The 18,981-nt window shown below is 46.4% G+C and overlaps 2 protein-coding genes across 8 annotated transcripts in view; one reads left to right on the plus strand and one right to left on the minus strand.

The window, feature by feature from the left end:
• The window catches only part of LOC109688008 (GON-4-like protein), a 77,769-nt gene extending 62,634 nt beyond the window's left edge, over positions 1-15,135 (plus strand). For 3 of the 5 annotated variants that reach the window (XM_020166150.2, XM_020166149.2, XM_020166151.2), the window contains 13 exons: positions 1,636-1,752; positions 1,881-3,644; positions 4,786-5,041; positions 5,758-5,942; positions 6,922-7,119; positions 8,766-8,909; positions 9,742-9,885; positions 9,987-10,106; positions 11,458-11,571; positions 12,410-12,620; positions 13,129-13,756; positions 13,844-13,946; positions 14,177-15,135. In XM_020166150.2, coding sequence (XP_020021739.2) covers positions 1,636-1,752; positions 1,881-3,644; positions 4,786-5,041; positions 5,758-5,942; positions 6,922-7,119; positions 8,766-8,909; positions 9,742-9,885; positions 9,987-10,106; positions 11,458-11,571; positions 12,410-12,620; positions 13,129-13,756; positions 13,844-13,946; positions 14,177-14,326 — 4,134 coding nt within the window. In that variant the 3' untranslated portion in view covers positions 14,327-15,135. Of the gene's footprint in view, positions 1-1,635; positions 1,753-1,880; positions 3,645-4,785; positions 5,042-5,757; positions 5,943-6,921; positions 7,120-8,765; positions 8,910-9,741; positions 9,886-9,986; positions 10,107-11,457; positions 11,572-12,409; positions 12,621-13,128; positions 13,757-13,843; positions 13,947-14,176 lie in introns of those variants that run through there. The other 2 variants (XM_074047905.1, XM_074047906.1) reach the window with 2 other exon arrangements.
• Msto1 (misato mitochondrial distribution and morphology regulator 1) lies at positions 14,688-18,933 on the minus strand. Of its 3 annotated transcripts, none has more exons than XM_020166154.2 (14): positions 18,665-18,933; positions 18,423-18,558; positions 17,894-17,963; positions 17,723-17,798; positions 17,420-17,474; positions 17,181-17,319; positions 16,885-17,002; positions 16,672-16,806; positions 16,425-16,577; positions 16,026-16,157; positions 15,768-15,952; positions 15,434-15,538; positions 15,234-15,346; positions 14,688-14,970 (listed from the first exon to the last, which is right to left on the minus strand). In XM_020166154.2, the coding sequence occupies exons 1-14, from the start codon at positions 18,746-18,748 to the stop codon at positions 14,759-14,761; spliced, it is 1,713 nt and encodes a 570-aa protein (XP_020021743.1). In that variant the 5' UTR covers positions 18,749-18,933; the 3' UTR covers positions 14,688-14,758. The 3 variants fall into 3 exon arrangements, with proteins under 3 accessions (XP_020021743.1, XP_020021742.1, XP_073904009.1); XM_020166153.2 differs by having other exon boundaries at positions 14,688-14,973; XM_074047908.1 differs by having other exon boundaries at positions 14,688-14,997; positions 15,230-15,346.
• Between the last annotated feature and the right edge of the window lie 48 nt (positions 18,934-18,981).

The raw sequence follows: 18,981 nt of genomic DNA on the forward strand, positions 1-18,981 counted from the left end.
CTATATTTTGAGATAGGGTCTTGCTTTGTCTTCCAGGCTGGCCTGAAACTTGCTATGTCTTCATCACCAACTGGTGGTAGATATCAACTTGTTGCTGCTTGACTCTTCAAACTGACTTACCTTTCTCTGTACTCTCCAGTTGTTGCCACTGACACTATCACCAGCAGCAAATCCTTGTGTGACTTCTTTCTTTTGTGGTGTTGGGGTTTGAACTCAGGGCTACACCTTAAGCACTCTCCCAGCCCTATTATGTGATGGGTTTTTTCAGGATGGGATCTCAAACCATTTACCCCAGCTGGCTTTGAACCACAATCCTGTTGATCTCTGCCTCCTGAGTAGCTAGGATTACAGGTGTGAGTCACTGGTGTCTGGCCTCATATGACTTCTGTCTTTTCATGACATTTCTGTGTAGTTGCTCTCTGAACCTGTTCACCTGGGACTTATCTGTGATCACCACCACAGGATGTCAGTCACAAGTCCTCAGTGATCTTACTCTGTTTCGTATTGTTTTGTCCACTGTATTAGCTTAGGCCTTTGTATAAGTCGGTTAATACAGTCGTTCTAACTAGTGTCTCTAATTCTGACCCCATTGTTGTGCCTTTCACATTGCTGCCATAGCCAGCTCTACCTCCAGAATAAAGGTCAAACTGCTTGCTGTGGCACAAAAGGCCTCGCCTGCCTACCTGTGACTTCGTCTCCTGAATTCTTACCATATTCTTTATTCTTTTAGTGTTGGCCAAACCAATCTCTTTTTGGTTCCTTAAACGTATTCTTGGTTTTGCACATGAAGTGTACTGTGTCTCATATAGAATTCTGTTTCATTAAGGTTCATTTTTTGGTGTACCTCATCCAGAGAAAAATCTTTTTGTCCAAGTTTGAGAGTTGTGTTTCATTTTTAAAGCACACCTTTGTACTTCTTTTGTTTTTTTCTCCCTCATGTAGAATGTTATTATTGGTCTACTTGACAGCTTCCTCTCTGGTTTCTAAGTTCCTTGGGAGCAGGGATTGCTACTCTTACCTGTGCGCTTAGCTTGTAGCGCGGTGCCAGGCGCATAGAAAGCATACAAAGTATTTTGAACAAGTGAACGCTTGTTGTCAGTGGTTCATGTCCACTTCTCCTTTTACTTCACTCCATGGCCACATGCACATGAGGCAAGCTTTCCACTCTTGACATATCCCCAGTTCCCTCAATTACTCTTAAAATGGAATTTCTCTTCCCTTCTAATGCTGTTCATACCATACTTACTTAAAAGTAGCTTTCAGGTATTGAAGATGAGGATTAAGGGACTATCATTGCAGCTTTTAAGTAAGAGCAGATCTTAGAAAAAGTTACTCTCATCATCTCTTTCCTTTTTCTGTGGCCAAAATTTGCCCCTTCCTGCCAATGAGAATGGTGATCATCAAAAGATATTGAATAATTGTGAATCTTCTTTAGAGATTAGTTTAATGTGAAATGCAGTAACATTCAGCATTTTCTATTTGTGAGTGTGTGTGTGTGTGTGTGTGTGTGTGTGTGTGAGAGAGAAACAGAGAGAGAGAGTGAGAGAGAAACAACCACCACCTCTTTCCACCAACCTGACAGATTGTGATGTTTTTGAAAGGAATATAACTTATGCTTTATTTTTTCATGCATAGTTTTATAAGAAGACCAAACAGCTGCCAATTCTAGTCAGGTGCTGTGAAGAGATCCAGCCACATCAATGGAAGCCACCCATAGAGAGAGAAGAACACCGGCTACCATTCTGGTTAAAGGTACGGCCCTCTTCCTCAAAGTCTGTTAGAGGTAGAAGGTCACTAAAATTCTGGCAGAAATGTCAAGGGCTACTATTCTTTCCTCCAAATTCTGACATGTGTTAGATCAGTGTTCTTGTTCTCAATAGGCCAGTCTGCCATCCATCCAGGATGAATTGAAGAACATGGCTGATGATGCTAGAGCGGTAGGAAATGTCAGTGGAACCACTGAGATCAACACAGACCATGACCAAGAAAAAGCCAGACCAGAATTGGGGAATGAAACTCGGTACCCACTGCTGTTGCCCAAGGGTGTAGTACTGAAATTGAAGCCAGTTTCCAAGCGTTTTTCCAGGAAGGCTTGGAGACAGAAGCGGTCATCAGTTTTGAAGCCCCTCCTTATCCAACCCAGTCCCTCTGTCCAGCCTAGTTTTAACCCTGGGAAATTACCAGCCTGGCCAACTCAATCTGAAGCCCCACCAAATAAAATGGTGGTCCAGATTCCTCACCTGATCCAGCCAGCCACTGTCTTGCAGACAGTTCCAGGTTTCCCTCCCCTGGGAGTCAGTGGGGAAGATAGTTTTGAGTCTCCTACAGCAGTACCTGCTATGCCCTCTGAGGCCAGGACCAGCTTTCCTCGGGCTGAGTCCCAGACCCTGCTTTCCTCTGCCCCTGTGCCCAAGGTAATGCTTCCTTCACTTGCCCCTTCTAAGTTTCGAAAGCCATGTGTGAGACGGAAACCCTCAAGAAGAAAGGGCACCAAGGCCTCTCCTTGTCTGAAACCTGCCCCCCTCATCCACCCCACACCTGTTATCTTCACTGTTCCTGCTACCACTGTGAAGGTTGTGAGCCTTGGCAGTGGCTGTAACATGATCCAGCCTGTCAATGCAGCTGTGGCCCCAAATCCCCAGACCATTCCCATTACCACCCTTCTGGTTAACCCTACTTCTTTCCCCTGCCCGTTAAATCAGCCCCTTGTAGCATCCTCCATCTCACCCTTAATTGTTTCTGGAAGTTCTGTGAATATTCCTGTACCATCCACAGTTGAAGATAAGGCCCAAGTGAACATGGACATTGCTTGTCCTTTGGCTGAGGGAAAAAATGCCTTTTTAAACCTTGAACCCAAATTAGAACCCCAGGAACTAACTCCTCTCTGTAGTACTGTCTTCCCCAAAGAAGAGCACAGCCCAGGGTCTCCGCCAGCAGAGAGGGAAAGCCAGGAAGGATTGTCTGAGAAGAATGCCTATGGCTGGACTGTTGTGAAAACTGAAAGCCAGGAAGGGTTGTCAGAGAAGAGTGCCTGTGGCTTGGCTGTTGTGAAGATAGAAGAGGGAAGGCAAACTTTGGAGCCACTGCCTCAAGGTTTCCAGGATTCTCTAAACTCTCCCCCTGGGGAATTAGAGGAAATTGTCAAGATGGAACCTGAGGATCCTGGGGAGGACATTGCCAGAGTGTTCCCCGAGCAGGACATTTGTGATAAAATAAAAAAAGAACACTCTGTGGAATTGGACACTGGCTCCCCAAAAGAGGAGCTGAACAGTGCTAGAGAGGCGAGGAAACAGATGGTCCTGCAGAAGGAGGAAGAGAGGAGTCAGCCAGCTAAATCCCCTTCAGCTTCTCAAGAGTCTCCTGACGAGGGAAACCCAGGCAGAGATGTGAGCAAAGGATTACTGAAGAATGCTTCATCCTCCACGGACCAAGAAATGGTGCTTAGCAGTCCCCCCGGGAAGCCTGAAGATTCATACAGTGTTGATGGTCAGTCAGTGGGGACACCAGCAGGGCCAGAAACTGGAGGGGAGAAGGACGGGCCAGAGGAAGAAGAAGAAGAGGACTTTGATGACCTTACCCAAGATGAGGAAGATGAAATGTCATCGGCTTCTGAGGAATCTGTGCTCTCTGTCCCTGAACTCCAGGTAAGAGCCCTGGAGTAGTTGCAAGTATTTTGGGGACTCAGTAGTATGTTCAGTTTGTTGATATGCTACCTTCTTGCTTGCTATGCTGTAGATAGTCCTAAAATTGTTTCCATTTGACTTTTTGATATATTATAGGTTTGAGATGAGGTGAGTGGGAAAGGTAAAATTTTACTTATTTGAGTAAAACCCAGTTTAACATTAGATTGAATCACCTGAGTATACCTTAAATTCCTTAAAAGATAGCTCATAAAGGCTGGGGTATAGCTAAAACTGGTAGAGCACTTGCCTAGCATGCCTGAGGCCCTGGGTTCAGTCCTTAGCACTGTGGGAAAGAGAAAGAAGGGAGGAGTGGGAGAGGAGGAGGAAGGAAGAAGAAGGAAAGAAGGAAGGAAGAAAAAGTTCCTCAGTATGGGTCCTAACAAAAGAAAATTATCTTCAGGGTATATGAGTACCTTTCAAAAGGCACATTTTTTCCAGGGTTTGATGGCTCACAACTGTAATCCTAGCTACTTGGAAGGCTGAGATCAGGAGGATCACAGTTCAAGCCCAGCCTGTGCAAATAGTTTTCAAGACCCCCCCCCCCCCATCTCCAGAATAACCAGAGCAAAAGTCTTTCAAGCATTAGAGTGCCTGGTTTGCAAGCCCATAGCCCTGAGTTCAAACCCCAGTCACATCAGGAAAGAAAAAAAAGACACATTCTTCTTCCCTTCTCCTGTCATGGCCCAATCACACCTATTTCTAGTGTTCTGTAACTCAGAGAGTGGTGGGTCCCCAATGTTTTACCTTAGGTGGGTTCCCATTTGTTTACCTCTGGATATAGCTGTTTTTTATTTGTTTGCTTACTTTTTTATTTTGGTGAGACTGGGATTTGAACTCAGGGCTTCATACTTGCAAAGCAGGTACTCTGCCACTTGAGCCACACTTCCAGTCAGTCCTAAGTTATATTTGGAGGACATTCTCCACAATTTTTTTTTTTTTTTTTTTTTTTTTTTTTTGGTGGCATTGGGGTTTGAACTCAGGGTCTCATGCTTGCTAGGTAGGCACTCTACCACTTGAGCCACTTCGCCAGCCTGGATATAGATGTTTTTCAGCATTTTGTGAGCAACTAGAAGCCCTTATAAGCACTCTGGGGGGTTTTCAGGAAACAATGGAGAAACTGACTTGGCTGGCATCTGAAAGGCGCATGAGTCAGGAGGGGGAGTCTGAGGAGGAGAACTCTCAGGAGGAGAACTCTGAGCCAGAAGAAGAGGAGGAAGAGGAAGTGGAAGGAATGGAAGGCCTACAGAAAGAGGATGAAATGACTGATGAAGCAGTTGGAGATGCTGTGGAGAAGCCCCCTTCCACCTTGGCCTCACCCAAGACTGCTCCAGAAGTGGAGACTAGCAGAACTCCACCTGGTGAGTGTGACGAGCCTGTGCTGAGGGTAGGACTCCCTTAGCCGCTTTGTCCAGAGGACAGTGAACAGAGTATAGCTTACATACCAGCTGGATGATTCCTGAGGAAATTCTCTGGGTCTCCCCTGCGGGCTGCCTTCTCTCAAACAGATGTTTGACATGACGCCTTTGTAGAAAAGAGAGACTCAGAAAGTTTTCATTTGATTCTTCTCAGCTCCTACATTTGTACTGCATTCTTTGAAGTTTTTATACTGCTGCTTGCCCCATGTACTTGCATGAGGCTAAGAGCTATGTTTATTTCAGAAAAGACTGCTTGTTCAAAATATAACTGGGCCTGTAATCCTAGCACTGAGGAGGCTGAGGCAGGAGGATCGGAGGTTCAAGCCCTGCTGGGCTACATAGCAAGACCTTGTCTCAAAGAAAAAACCAGAACAAGGCATAGTCCCATGAGATCCCAGCTCAAGATAAGGCCTTATCACTGTTTAGACTTCCTTTCTCAGAATGCAATTGTTAGTTTTTTTTAATCTCCTTGTCAAGCCAGTTAATGCAGTTATGCATAGTGCTGACTTGACGGAGCAGACTAGCCTCTCCTGTCACTTTCCCAGCCACCGTTCTTCTGATTGTTCCATGACATTGACAAGGATTGGATGGGGTAGCGCATGTGGTGACTGGCATGGTTGCAAGGACTGAGAAACAATCTTTTTCACATGTACTCCAAGGAGGGAGCATGAAAGCTGCTGGAAAGGGCCGGAGCAAACATCGAGCTCGAAACAAGCGGGGAAGTCGGGCTCGGGCCAGCAAGGACACCTCCAAGCTGCTGTTGCTATATGATGAGGACATTCTCGAGCGGGATCCACTCAGGGAGCAGAAGGATTTGGCCTTTGCCCAGGCTTATCTGACCAGGGTAGGCAAATGCTGCTTCTGTTACTACCAGTCCCTGTGGATGTGGCTGCTTCTCCTTCGAGGGAGATAATTTAAAAATGAAGTCTGGGGCTGGGGATATAGCCCAGTGGTGGAACACTTGTCTAGCATGTGCAAGGCCCTATGTTCCATCCCTAGCACTGCAAAAAAGAAGAAAAAATTATTTTTTCAGGCTTTCTCTGTCTCTGCCTTTGCTTGCTGGAAATTGCCAAAACAGTTCTGTGAGAGAGCTATAAGACAGAGTTCAGTCATGCATGGGTTGATTGCACCCTAGCATCATCCCTCATTTGCCCAGACTCTGGGGAAAGGATGATACCTCTGTTATCAATGAGAGGTTGTGATTTTATTGACTGGGCTGATAAAAGACCTTACTGAGATGACCTTTGGTATACAGGGCAGAGAGCAGATCTCAGGGAAGTACCTTGGTCTTCCGATACGAACTGGCCTGTGTCTGGTGGTGTACTGGGTAACTACTTCCTGTCCTGGTAACTCGCTGGTTCCTTTATCCTCCCAGCAAAGTGAAGTACTAGCAGGGATAGGCATGGCATTTTCTTGTCTCCTTATATTTTACTAGCATTATAAATTTATGTATTAGGTACCCTCAAATGACATAATGCTGAAATGCAATGTAAAACATCCTGTTTCATTATGGGACTGAAATCAGGAAGGAGAGCTTAGATCTCAGGTGATCTAAAGAAAAAAATAAAACCTGGTTTTGTGAGCATGACAGGGGTCTCTGGAAAATGAAGGTTTTCCAGTTGCCCCTATCAGAAAACGAGCTCTATCTTGCTTGTTGCTCTGTGCCTTCCGTTACCAGTCAGGTCTGAAGATCTGACAAGGGAGCCCCTCTAAAGGATAATTCTTGGAGCTCTCTAACCATGATCCCTCCTTCTCCTTTGTGCCTTTGCTTCTTGTTGGGACCCAAAGAAAGGGTACTGCTGATAGAAAATCTTCCCCTATAGGTACGAGAAGCCTTACAACACAACCCTGGCAAGTATGAAGACTTTCTTCAGGTCATCTATGAATTTGAATCAAGCACCCAGAGGCAGACTGCTGTGGATCTCTACAAAAGCTTGCAAATTCTCCTCCAGGACTGGCCTCAGCTGTTGAAGGACTTTGCTGCTTTCCTGTTACCTGAGCAAGCTCTTGCCTGTGGATTAGTAAGTAGATGGGCAACAATAGCACACAGGATTCCTGGGTTAGAGCAAGACTGGGGTTGAATAGAAGCAAGTAAGACTGTTGCAGTCTCCTGATTGCTTCCAGTTGTCATCATACCCCCTCCCCATTTCCCAAACTGATAAGAACTTTATCTCTCAGGAGATGCTTCTCCCAACCCCATTTCTCTCCTTTTCTTTACATGATGAATGAGGAGTTTTTACCTTTAGTTGCCAGTGGAGACCTTACGTGAGTCATGTGCTCTCTCTGGTATAAAACAGGCATTTTTTAAAAATAGGCATTTGTTGAGTGTTAAGTAAAGTTTTAGGTTCTAGGAATATAGCAGTTAAAAAAGATCAAAATCAGTTGAGTGCTGGTGGCTCATGCCTGTAATACTAGTTATTCAAGATGCCAGAGATCAGGAGGATCACAGTTCAAAGATAGCCTAGGCAAATAGTTCGAGAGACCCTGTCTTGAAAGTAGTCAACACAAAAAAGGGCTGGTGGAGTGGCTCAAGTGGTAGAGTGCCTGCCTAGTAAGCATGAGGCCATGAGTACAAGCCCGAAGACCAAAATCTGTCATTCTCATTCTAGTAATGACTCTCTTTTAGATTACTGAAAGTATACTCTTTTCCTAATAAGTTTGCCTATCATTTTCACCATAAAAAAAGCAGGGTGTGAGTATGGGTGACCTGGAGGTTTGGCTCAAATGTTAGAGTGCCTCCCTACCAAGCACACAAAGCCCTGAATCAACCCCAGTGCTGCCAAAAAAACCAAACAAACCCCAAATCCCTGCTTTTATGAAGCTTACATTCTATAGGGAAAGTCAGGTGATAAGTCATAAAATAGAAATATATACAATATATTTATAAATATATACAAATATGTAAAATCTAGATTATAAAAGTAAACATTAAAATACATGACAAATAATGCTTCATAGTGATACTGCATCATAGAAAACTAAAGCAGGAAAGGGGACTAGAGGGTTGTAAGTGAAATGGGTAAGGGAATGAATGATGTGTGGTGTTTGATGTTTGATACCCAGTGGTCTGGGAAGGCCACTGTGTAAGGTGATGTTTGAAATGTTGAATGAGAGTTGAAATATTCCAGTAGTCCAGGACTTCTTGTCATAAGTGATAAAAACAGAAATAAAGGGAATAATGAGATTATTCTGATAGTCTTATTCCAGTTAAATGGCAATAGGATGATTATGCATATAAAGCCCTTCTTCTCTTCTGGCATTATTAAGAGAATCAGATGAGCTGGTGGAGTGGTGTAAGTAGTAGAGTGCTTGCCTAGCAAGAGTGAGGAACTGAGTTCAAAACCCAGTACCACCAAAAAAAAATTAAAAAAAAATCAGATGAATGTATATACAAAAATTCTTTGTATACTGTGATGTACCACGAGTGTTGTTTTCTTAATTCATAAAATAATAAATAACTATAAATAACTTGATATATATACATCTCTTGAATCTTTCTTTCACATCTTAATTTCTTGGGTTGGTAGTTCCCAAGGGCCTAAGGTGGATAGAAGCTAGGGTTTTACATAGAATCCTGTTATACCTACACCCTTAGCCTCCTCTGAGCCCTCAAGTACTGCTCTAGCAGTGTAGTGACAACTCTTTTGCCTTCCTTCCACTCTGGCAGTTTGAGGAGCAGCAGGCTTTTGAGAAGAGTCGCAAATTCCTTCGGCAGCTAGAGATTTGCTTTGCAGAGAACCCCTCACACCACCAAAAGATTATCAAGGTCCTCCAAGGCTGTGCAGACTGCCTCCCTCAGGAAATCACTGAGGTATTCTTTCATGTCCTGTTTCCTTTTTATTGTCATTTGTGCCTCAGGTCCTTCTCTCTGCCTCTAGCCTATTCCATATCCTTTTGACTCTGGAGTACCATGGACTCTGGAGAAGATGGAGAGAGAGGGCAAGAACTTTCTAGGCTTATCTAAAGCATGAAGCAGAGGGATAGGGAAGGTATAGCCACCTGAATCCAGCACCTGACTGACCCTCACAGGCACCAGAGTACCATTAGTGCCTTGGGAGGGATGACTAAAGAAGGAAGTGACAAGACCTGGGAGGGGCTGTTCTCCTTGTTCTACTTAGGCTGTGCTCTAACTGGGGACCAGTTGGGCAGGAGTGGAGAGTGCTACTATTATTGGGAATCAAATCTATTACTAATACCCCAGAAAACAAGAAGTTTGAGAATTCTTAGCTATAATCTAGCTACTCAGGAGGCGAAGATTGGGAGGATCATGGTTTGATCATACTTCGAGGATCAGGCAGAAAGTTAGGGAGACCCCATCTCAACCCATAAACTAGCATGGTGGCTTGTGCTTGTCATCCCAGCCCAGATACATAGGAAGTATAAATAGGAGGCTGGTCTGGGCAAAAACTCAAAATCCTATTCAAAAAATAACTAAAGTAAAAAGGGCTGGGGGCATGGCTCAAGTGGTAGAGTACCTGCCTAGCAAGTGGGAGTTCCTGAGTTCAGACCACCGTACTGAAAAAAAAAAAAAAAATAGAGGTTCCATGTGTCTTCCAGTTGACTTGGAAGCAGAATGTGGGAGTGTATGGAACTAGTTTGAAAGGTGACCCAGAGAGACTTATCTTTGCCTCTGTAACTCTCAGCTCAAGACACAGATGTGGCAGCTCCTTAAGGGTCATGACCACCTACAGGATGAGTTCTCCATCTTCTTTGATCACCTGCGCCCAGCAGCTAGCCGGATGGGTGACTTTGAGGAGATCAATTGGACTGAAGAAAAAGAGTATGAGGTACAGGCCCTGAGGCTGGAGTAGGGTTGTGAAGGGAAAGGCCACCTGCGGGAGGACGATCAGCCTAGAGCCTGTGCTCAGTGGTACTGTCTCCTCCCCAGTTTGATGGCTTTGAAGAAGTGGCGCTGCCTGATGTGGAAGAGGAAGAAGAACCTCCCAAAATACCCACAGCCTCAAAGAACAAGAGGAGAAAAGAGATTGGAGTCCAAAATCATGATAAGGTATGCTAGGCTGTGAAGTATTTTCCACTTTTCATCAGTTAGGCCTTGAATTTCTCTCTAAGTATTTTTCTGGTTGTACTGGAGTTTGAACTTGGGTTTATCCTTGGTAGGCAGACAAGTGATAGCTTGAGCCATGCTTCTAGCTAAATGATTTTCTGGCTTAGATGTTTGAAAGCCTGTGGCCTAAAGTCTGTAGGGCCTGAGAGATGATTATAGAACATGAACCAAAGACAAGGCTGCTGAGGAGAGCTTGTGAGAAAATGCAATTGCCGAAGAGGTCCGTGAGTCCCTCATTCAAAGGATCTGTTTCTCCTTTTCTTTCTTGCTCAGAGCTGCTTCTCTTACTCTTGGTTCTTAACCTTTTCATTTTTATTCATGGGAAGTAGAATTTCCTTTATTAATGTTATAGGAGCTCATACTTCCCTGTTACTGAGTATCAGCATCACTTGGAAATATTACATGGATTATTAATTCATTTAATTCTCACAATAATCCTAGGGGAGAATGTTATTTATATTTTATAGAAAGGTAACTGAAGTGCAAATAGAGGTTATTGCCAGGGCCACCTGTTTATCCAGCTCCAGCTCTCCATGCTGCTCATATTCACTGCTCTTTAAGAAGTAGTCTTAAATCCCTCTCTTTGCTACCTGTCTACTCTTTCTTAGGAGAAACTGCTTATTAGCTGAATGGTCTTGAACAACTTGGTTAACTTCTGTGTCACTTTTTTCATTGGAATTTGGGGTAATAATGGTACTTATGTCTTGGGTTTATTAAGCAGAGAGTATCATTGAGTGGGGATTGGAAGAAAGGGGAAGAGTTTAAGGCCTAGGGAGACAGAGAGTGAGTAGATCATATCTCCTGATGGAGCCCCAAAATGTATATGACTTAAATATCTTGAAACATTTGGGTGATTGGGGTATTTTCTTCTTTGGGTCATTTAGAGTTGTTTCAGGGATTCATAATAGACTTTATTTAATTTAGTATGGGTCATTGATTTCCCAGGTAATATGAGATGGTACATAATAAAAGAGAAAGGGGAAGGATCTCTTCAGATGACTCACAACTTAGCTTCTTTTTTTTTTTTCTTAATGGTACTAGGGTTTGAACTCAGGACTTGGTAGGTAGGTGCTCTACCACTTGAGCCACTCCACCAGCCCTTTTTTGTGATGGATTTTTTTTTCGAGATAGGGTCTTGCAAATTATTTGTCTTGCCTGGCTTCGAACCACAATCCTCTTGATCTCTGCCTCCTGAGTAGCTAGGGTTACAGGCATGAGCCACTGGCACCCACAGCTTCCCTTCTTGATATTAAAAAAAAAACTTTGCAGCTAATAAAGCCCAGGTATCTTGTAGGAGACTGAGTGGCCAGATGGGGCCAAGGACTGTTCCTGTGCCTGCCATGAAGGAGGTCTTGATTCCAAGATGAAGAAGAGCAAGAGGAGAAATTGCAGCCACTGTAGCAGCAAGGTGAGGAAGCTCAGGGTGCTGGGATCGGGGTGTCAGCTGTCTGACCAACCCCAGGCCATACTGCTTCAGGTATGGTTTGCTACCACAGATTTGTACTTCTCTAAATTCCTAAAAAGGTTATACACATTTAAATAGCATACAGTATACATGCATGTACATCTGCAAAATAAATAGAATCTTTTAGAAATGTAAGGGGAAGTTTGCTTTTTTTTGGCCAGCTGAGGCTGGCTTCGAACTTGTGATCCTTCTGTGTCAGCCTCCCTAGTGCATGTGCCACTGTACCCAGTTTAGGTTTTTCTTTTAATGAGAATCCTTTGAGTAAAGTTTTTTGGAATTACATATGTAAAAAAAAATTACATTTGAACCATGTGCTGGTTGCTCATATCTGTAATCCTAGCTACTTAGGAGCCCCCCACCCCCACCCCTGTTTGTGGTCATTCCGAGCTCCAAAATAACCACAGCAAAATGGACTGGAGGTATGGCTCAAGTGGTAGAGTGCCTGCTTTGCAAGGGCAAAGCCCTGGGTTGAAACCCCAGTACCATGAAGAAAAAAAGAGTCACGTTTGAATTATTTCTCTCTTAGATTTTTTTTTAGTGCAATGAACTTATGTCAGGAAAACAATTCTGGTTCTTTTGAGTGGACTTGGTTGATGGCACAAAATGCAGTCCTCAGAGAAATGGCAGAATCTGGTACTCTACTCTGGGCCACTTAAAGTCCTGAAGCCTACCGGCATGTTGGTTGACTGCCGAGCCGCAAGGTGGCCTTCTTCCTTTGGTGGGCTCTTGAGACATAGCAGGGAGGCCAGGAAACCCATGACTCAAAAGGCCACCCCGGCAGGTCTGTGACAGCAGATCCTACAAGAGCAAGGAGTCCCATGAGGTGGTGGGCAGCAGCCCCCACCGAGCAGCCAGTCCTATGCCTGGTGCTAAGGAAGCAGGGCCAGGCAAGGATGTGGTGGAAGAGGAAGCTCTGGAGGAGCGGGAGAACGCTGAGGCAACTCAGAGCAAGACTAGCAGGACTACCAGAAAGGGAGAGATGCCCATTCCAGGTGAGTGATCTGACTGCCAAGCCAGCACAGCCCAGCCCAGCCCAGCCCAGCCTTTCTCCCTTTAGTGCTTAGCCTCATTCTTCTGTACTTCAATAGGAACTTCAGTGAGCCTGGATAAAGAACAACCTTTCCAGTGATGGGCATAGCTCTTCTCTCACTGATAGACCAATAGAAACCCTTTTTCTGTTCGCCTATATTTTCTCTCCTATGGCTTCACCCCCTTGCAGAATTGAGTGTGCTGTAAAGTTCACACAATTCAACATTCTCTTCCCCGTTCCCATTCCTGAAGCCCTTCCACTTGTCTCTAAATCCTTTCTAAGTCCTTATAACCCAGCTGTCCTCAACTTTGGCACTAGGACTTTCTTTGTGTGAGTGACTTAGTCATCACCTCCATTACTCTTTTTCAAATGGGAACTTTGTTCCACTAGCTCAGGTATTCCGGTAGTTTTCATTCCTTTGGCATATCAAATCCTTTCTATACCCTGATCCTTATTTTCCTTCTAAGCAGGATTGACAGTGGGGAGCACTTTGCTGTACCCTCAAGAAGTGACTCTTACAGAACAGCTTCTGGAGGGCCCACCACCTTGCTCACCAGAGACTGCTCAGCTTCCTCCCCAAACTGGACCTGTACTCTCCACTGTTAGGAGAAACCAGGATGGGCCTGAGGTTCTCTCCTGCCCCAATGCATCTCTCAAACTTCATAAAGAGGGAGAGTGCCAAAAGGCAGTGGGTGACTCAGAGGCTCCTATGCTGGTCTTGGATGCATCAGAAACTGAAAAGCTGCCGAGTACTGTTGAGGCCCCTGCTTCCTTCCTGAGTCCTATTTCCTCAAGGACCAGAGATGTAGGGAAAAGACATGTGTCTGGGAAACCAGATACTCACGAGAGCTGGTTGCCCTCATGTAGAGTTGGGGCAAAGACAGCAGACAAGATGTCCCCTGTCCGTGAATCTTCATCAGGAATTCATACCTCAGAGACTTCCCTCAAGGCCCCCAAAGGGGATCTGGCTAAAGATAGTGTTCAAGGCAAGGGCTCAGAGCAGCAAGGGGAACAACAGCCAAAGGCCACAGAAGCTACAGTGTGTGCCAACAACAGCAAGGTCAGCTCCACTGGGGAGAAGGTTGTCCTCTGGACAAGGTACGTAAGTATGGATGATGTGTTTAGTAAGAGCACAGAACACATCCATGTGGCTCCTTAGGATTAATCATGATTTGTGGGTTACAGGGAAGCCGACAGAGTGATTCTCACCATGTGCCAGGAGCAAGGAGCACAGCCACAGACCTTTAGTATCATCTCTCAACAGCTGGGAAATAAGACCCCTGCTGAGGTAAGTGGGGAGGGAGGGAGGGTGTGAGGGGGAGCCGCCTTGCCAGAGCTTCAAGCCCTAGAGGAACAAGGCACCTGGCAGAAAGAGAAAGGGTGGCTAATTAAGAAATAGACAAAGGAGTTCACAGTTCTCATCACCTTACTCTGTGGAATAAATAAAAGATTTTCAAATTGGGCCCCAATGCTTAGTGCACCTAATTTGGAATGCGTATAGCCCTTCTCTCCTGCTAGGTTTCTCACCGCTTTCGAGAACTCATGCAGCTCTTCCACACGGCCTGTGAGGCCAGCTCTGAGGATGAGGATGATGCAACCAGCACCAGCAATACAGACCAGCTGTCTGACCACGGGGACCTGCTGTCTGAGGAGGAGCCAGATGAGTGAGACTCCGGGAAGGTGTGCGTGTCATTTTCACAGGACCAACCTGACAGGCACCCTGTGCTGGGGGAGAAGGGTGGCTGTACTTCATTTGTGCAGTCCTTGAGCACACAGAGCTGGAGAGCAGAGCTGAGGACAAGGACAAAATGAGTCTGCACCTGAGCCCCAGGGCTCCGCATCCCATGTCTCTTTCAGGGTCTTTGATGAAGACCCTACAAATCCACTCTGTAAATAGCATTGAGGGAGAGGGGCTCCTTTCTCTACTCTTTTTTGTCTGATAGTACATATTTATTGTTCTGTGATCTACTCACAGTGTTTCTAAATGTAATAAATGCTCATGTCAAGTAGCCAGTTCAAGACACTGAGCTCCTCTGCCCAAAGACACTGGGCTCCCTAACCCAGCAGCTTTTATTGCCAAGTAGCTCTTCTCCCACTCCTTTAGTCTGGGAGGCTGTGACCCTCCCGGTAGCAGTGGGCCAGGCTGTGTAGCTCCTGCAGCAGCTCCTCCATGTCATCCTGTTCTACTCCAGCATCCATGAAACTGGCCCAGCGCCGCAGGTCGAGTTTGGTGAGCTCTTCTGCCAAGCCTTCCAGGGTCCGGTGCAGAGATGAAGAAGAGCGTAAGGCCCCAAATACCGGGATGCTCTGCACTGCTGCAGACGGAGAGAAAAGTGAGACTGAGTGGATTTCATTCTGCCCAGGGACTCTCATACTGCTAGGGGAGTCAGGGTGCCTGTCCCTTAGTGTACCAGTACTCCAGAGGAAGGACACTTCTCAGGAGCCGTAGGGTGAATAAAGGAATGTTTAACTGTGAATTTTTTTTTTTTTTTTTTTTTAGTAATTTTAATCTAGGAAGGGAGAGAGAGCAGACTTTCTATGTTTGAAATCGTAGTTTTTCTCACCTTGTACCTACCTGTGCCTTTAGAGGTACCATCCAGAACCACACCCTGCTGGCTGAAGCTTCCAGAGAATAGGTGGGGGTAAGGAGGAGCCACCATGCAGGGAGTCAGCAGCAGATGGGATGAACTGTTGGGGCAGAAAGCGGCAGTTAAGTGAGCAGGAAGCCAGAGGGGCCTGGAGGGCTGGGAGGAAGGGCAGAAGTATCACACTGACCTCACAGCTCCAGGCTCCTGCTGCTGCAAATACCGGGCTAAGACTTCTTCCCCAGAGGCACATGCATGGAGAGTAGAAGGAAGAGATGTCCCTGGGGTGACCTGACTGTCAGAACAAAGCCAAAACCACTTTTAATCTGTGGCAGCATGACTAAGAGCTAAGAATTCTTATGTTCTCAGGTCATCAACAAAGTCAGACACTCAGAGCCTTTTTTTAAAGGGAGGGGAGGGATGATGTTGGCGGGAGGAAGCAATAGCGTTACAATGCCCAGACATTAGGGAGAAAAGGACAAAACAAAAATCTAACAAGGGCCCTGAAGGCCAAGAATTTTCACCTGATGTGGCTTGCTGTGTTTATGCCCCTCAGCACCACTGACTGGGCAAAGCAGCGTGTTCCAGAGCGGTCCCCACATGCCGACAGTGGAGTCCAAGGGGTGGCTCCTCCAAGCTGCATCAGGGTGTCAGGAAGGGACTGGCCTGGAACCAAGGGGAAGGGGATGATTGCTTCTGCTGTCACCACCTAAAGATCAGGAGGAGATCAGGTTACAGAGCTTTTTCTTAGTATTGACCCAACTCCTCACAAAGCTTCATACCTTTTTCCCAGAAAAGCTCAGCATATCAGCCAGATGAACCATGGAAACTGGAGAGGAATGCAGGCGATAAGGAACTGTAACTGTGTCCAGGGCCGTAGCCAGGATGGCACTGCAGTGGAAGGGCAGAGTGGCCTGTAAAGTGGACACAAGAGGAGCACTTAGTCTTTTGGCCTGCCAAAGAATGTGTGGAGGGAGAACAGGAATGGCATAGAGGTCCAGGGGATAAAGCAAGGGTGTGTTTGACCCACAGCTGGACAAGCATAGAGCAGGGTGTTCTAAGAGGCCACAGGCTGGATTCAAGCTAAGGCTTCAAGAACAGAACCATTGCAAACGGAGGCTGACTTGAGTCTGGGGAGGTGCCCTATTGTTGGCTGTAGTCTAAGAAGCATTGAGCCTTACGTCATAACGCAGGTCAGGGAAGTTGACTGGTGGCTTGGGTCGCAGGCCCATGCTCCCGCCCAAAGATAAGGGGCAGACGAAAGAGCTGTGAACAGTCAGGTGCACCAGGCCAAATGCTGTGTTTAACAGACGATAGATGTTTTTCTGGGGCTCCTGGTGAAAGAAAAGAGTTGGCATAAAGCAGCTTTCTCAGTGGGATTCTTTCATTTATCCCTCTCAACTGACTTTTTCCCAAAGTTCCACTCACCCCAAGATTGTAGGGACCAGGGAGAAGGCCCCAGGTTATTATCCCCCGCCCTGAATACTCGTCATGTAGCAACTCAGCTGCTTTAACGCCTACCCCAGAGAAACCATCATGCAGGTCACACAGGATCTGAAAGCCCTGGAGAAAGAAAAAGGAAGAGAATAGAAAGTAGGATGAGCTGTTTCTGCCCCAGTGTCCACCTAGCCACCTAGCTACCTGCAAGTAGTCACATTCCTCCACATAGAAGTGCAGCCTGTCCTCGAGTTCTTCCAGGAACCTGGGTTCCTTCAGGACACTCTCCCCTTGGCCAAAAGCTTCCAGCCGACCTGCTTCCCTGCCACAAATAAATGAGAATAAAAAACAGCCCTGCCCCAATTTTTTGGTCATTTTTTTTTTAAGTTTTCATATTTTGGAGAAGGGCAAGGAAGTTGGGCTCAAGCCTTATCCAACACGTTGGCCTGTTGGTGGGGACTCAAGAGCTTTTTGCCTTCCAGCCTCTGGGGCTCCGGTACCCCTCATGGTTGTACTTCTGAATCATGCAAATGCTCCGGGGATGGAGATGGACTCTGAGGAAGTCTGACCAGACTCTGATGCCACCCTCTGTGGGGATAAGTGATTTTGGAGTCAAAGCAGGGCTGACTGGAAGGGAACCTGAAAATAAAGCAGAAGAGATTTACCATTCTCCATGTTCCTGCTTTGCCCAGGTCCCCATCCATATTGTGCAGGTTTCCTGTATCTGGACAAGTCTCACCTTTGCCATTAGGGATGGGTTTGACCCTCCAGACACCATCACTACTCAGCACTCCCTGAGAAGGGTGGGAAAACAAAAATCTACATTTAGGCCCGGGCAGTTTAGGGGCAAAAGTTGATTTTTCTCCCGTTTTCAAGTTGCTTTTCACAGCCTCCTTTCTGTTTAAGTCATCATAGTCTAGGAAAAAAAAGTGCTTTTCCCCAAAATAGCACTTTAAGGCATTTAAGGTGATTAAAATCCTCTTTTTCTCTGCCCCAGTGGTTGTAGCACAGGATTAAAAGGTTAGGGCAGAGTCTCTCTCACCTCTGCACTCAGAAGGTCCTGGAGATAAGGGTTCTTGGGAGGGACTTCCTCTCTGTGTGTGGTGAGCTTCCCCTGCCTAAAATAGATCGATCAAAGAGAAATTGTTTCTATCATGAGATCTCCAGCTTTCTTTGGACATACATCCCACCCCCCCCCCCAACAAATACACACCATGCTATTGCAGCATCTAGCTGTTTGTCTCTGTAGAGTCCACCTTCTTCTTTTAGGGAGCTCAGACTGCCTGTATAGAGATAATAGGCAATGCTTGGTCAAAGCCTAGGGCATCATCTCAGTCCTTTGGGCTAATCTTCTGATCGACTGCCTGCTGTCACCATTCCTTGTTTGGCCCCTTACACTTGACTCTTCCAGGCTTCCTTGGGGTGGGAGGAGGCGCTGGTCTATAAGAATCTAGATTCCATCCTTCCATCCTTGGCTTAGGTAATTAGCTATAGGACCTGGGGCAAAAGCCGCACCCACTGGTCTTAACAGCAGTGCGGCAGTTTATCTGGAACACCTGTTCCAGAGACAGCTGTTAATCAGAATAAAGTTTTGCCTTGCTACGTTCCTCTGCTGGTTAGCGCCTCATCTCTGGTCCTTTTATTCCAATATGGTTAGTGGATCTTGAAGTGAACGGATGTTAGAGACCCCGCACGCCAAAAGGGGAAAAAGTGAGACTGGCTGACCCCTGCCACCGTCTCACCCTTCAGATCCACGAGGATGAGTCGCGGCGTGTAGGTTTCCTGGCCATGCAGCGTCCGTCCCGTCCGGTACAGGACGTCGGGGCACAACTCTCCTGGGGACTCCTTGGCATCGGTCGTTTGATGCAGCGCAGCATCCTGGGGAACGCACAGAGACTGAACTCAGAGGTAGCAAGGGGGCAGAAAAGAGATCAACGCTGTAGATTCCGAAGGATTCCGCCGGGCAGCCGCCAGGAGACCTCACCTGCTGGTTCCACCAGTGTGCTCCCACGAAACCCGCAAAATGTCCCAACTGCAGCGTGAGCACCTCTCGGGCCCCGCCCGCCATACCGCGCCTTAACTCTCTGACGCACAGCCAGGGCTGGGCCACTCGCTGCACCTAGCCGATTGGCTTGGCAGGCTTGTGGGCGGGGCCTAACCGTCTGAGCCCTATTGGTCCACAAACACGTCCTTTCCCATTGGACAAACGACTTGTTAGGCTCAGGCGACCCTGCGCATCATTCTCTTCCCCCTTCCCTTGGCGCAAACTATTACTACTTCCAGGTCGTGGCCGGCACCTAC

This window comes from Castor canadensis, chromosome 11 (genome assembly GCF_047511655.1).
Source record: "Castor canadensis chromosome 11, mCasCan1.hap1v2, whole genome shotgun sequence".
Lineage (NCBI taxonomy): Eukaryota > Metazoa > Chordata > Mammalia > Rodentia > Castoridae > Castor > Castor canadensis.

Bases quoted from the DNA above. Each gene is read 5' to 3' on its own strand.
- Msto1 (XM_020166153.2), bottom strand. From the start codon at position 18,748: ATGGCGGGCGGGGCCCGAGAGGTGCTCACGCTGCAGTTGGGACATTTT. The intron at 18,559-18,664 runs GTGAGGTCTCCT...TGCGTTCCCCAG, and splicing joins CACACTGGTGGAACCAGCAG to GATGCTGCGCTGCATCAAAC. The intron at 15,539-15,767 runs GTGAAAATTCTT...TTGTTCTGACAG, and splicing joins AACACAGCAAGCCACATCAG to TCAGGTCACCCCAGGGACAT.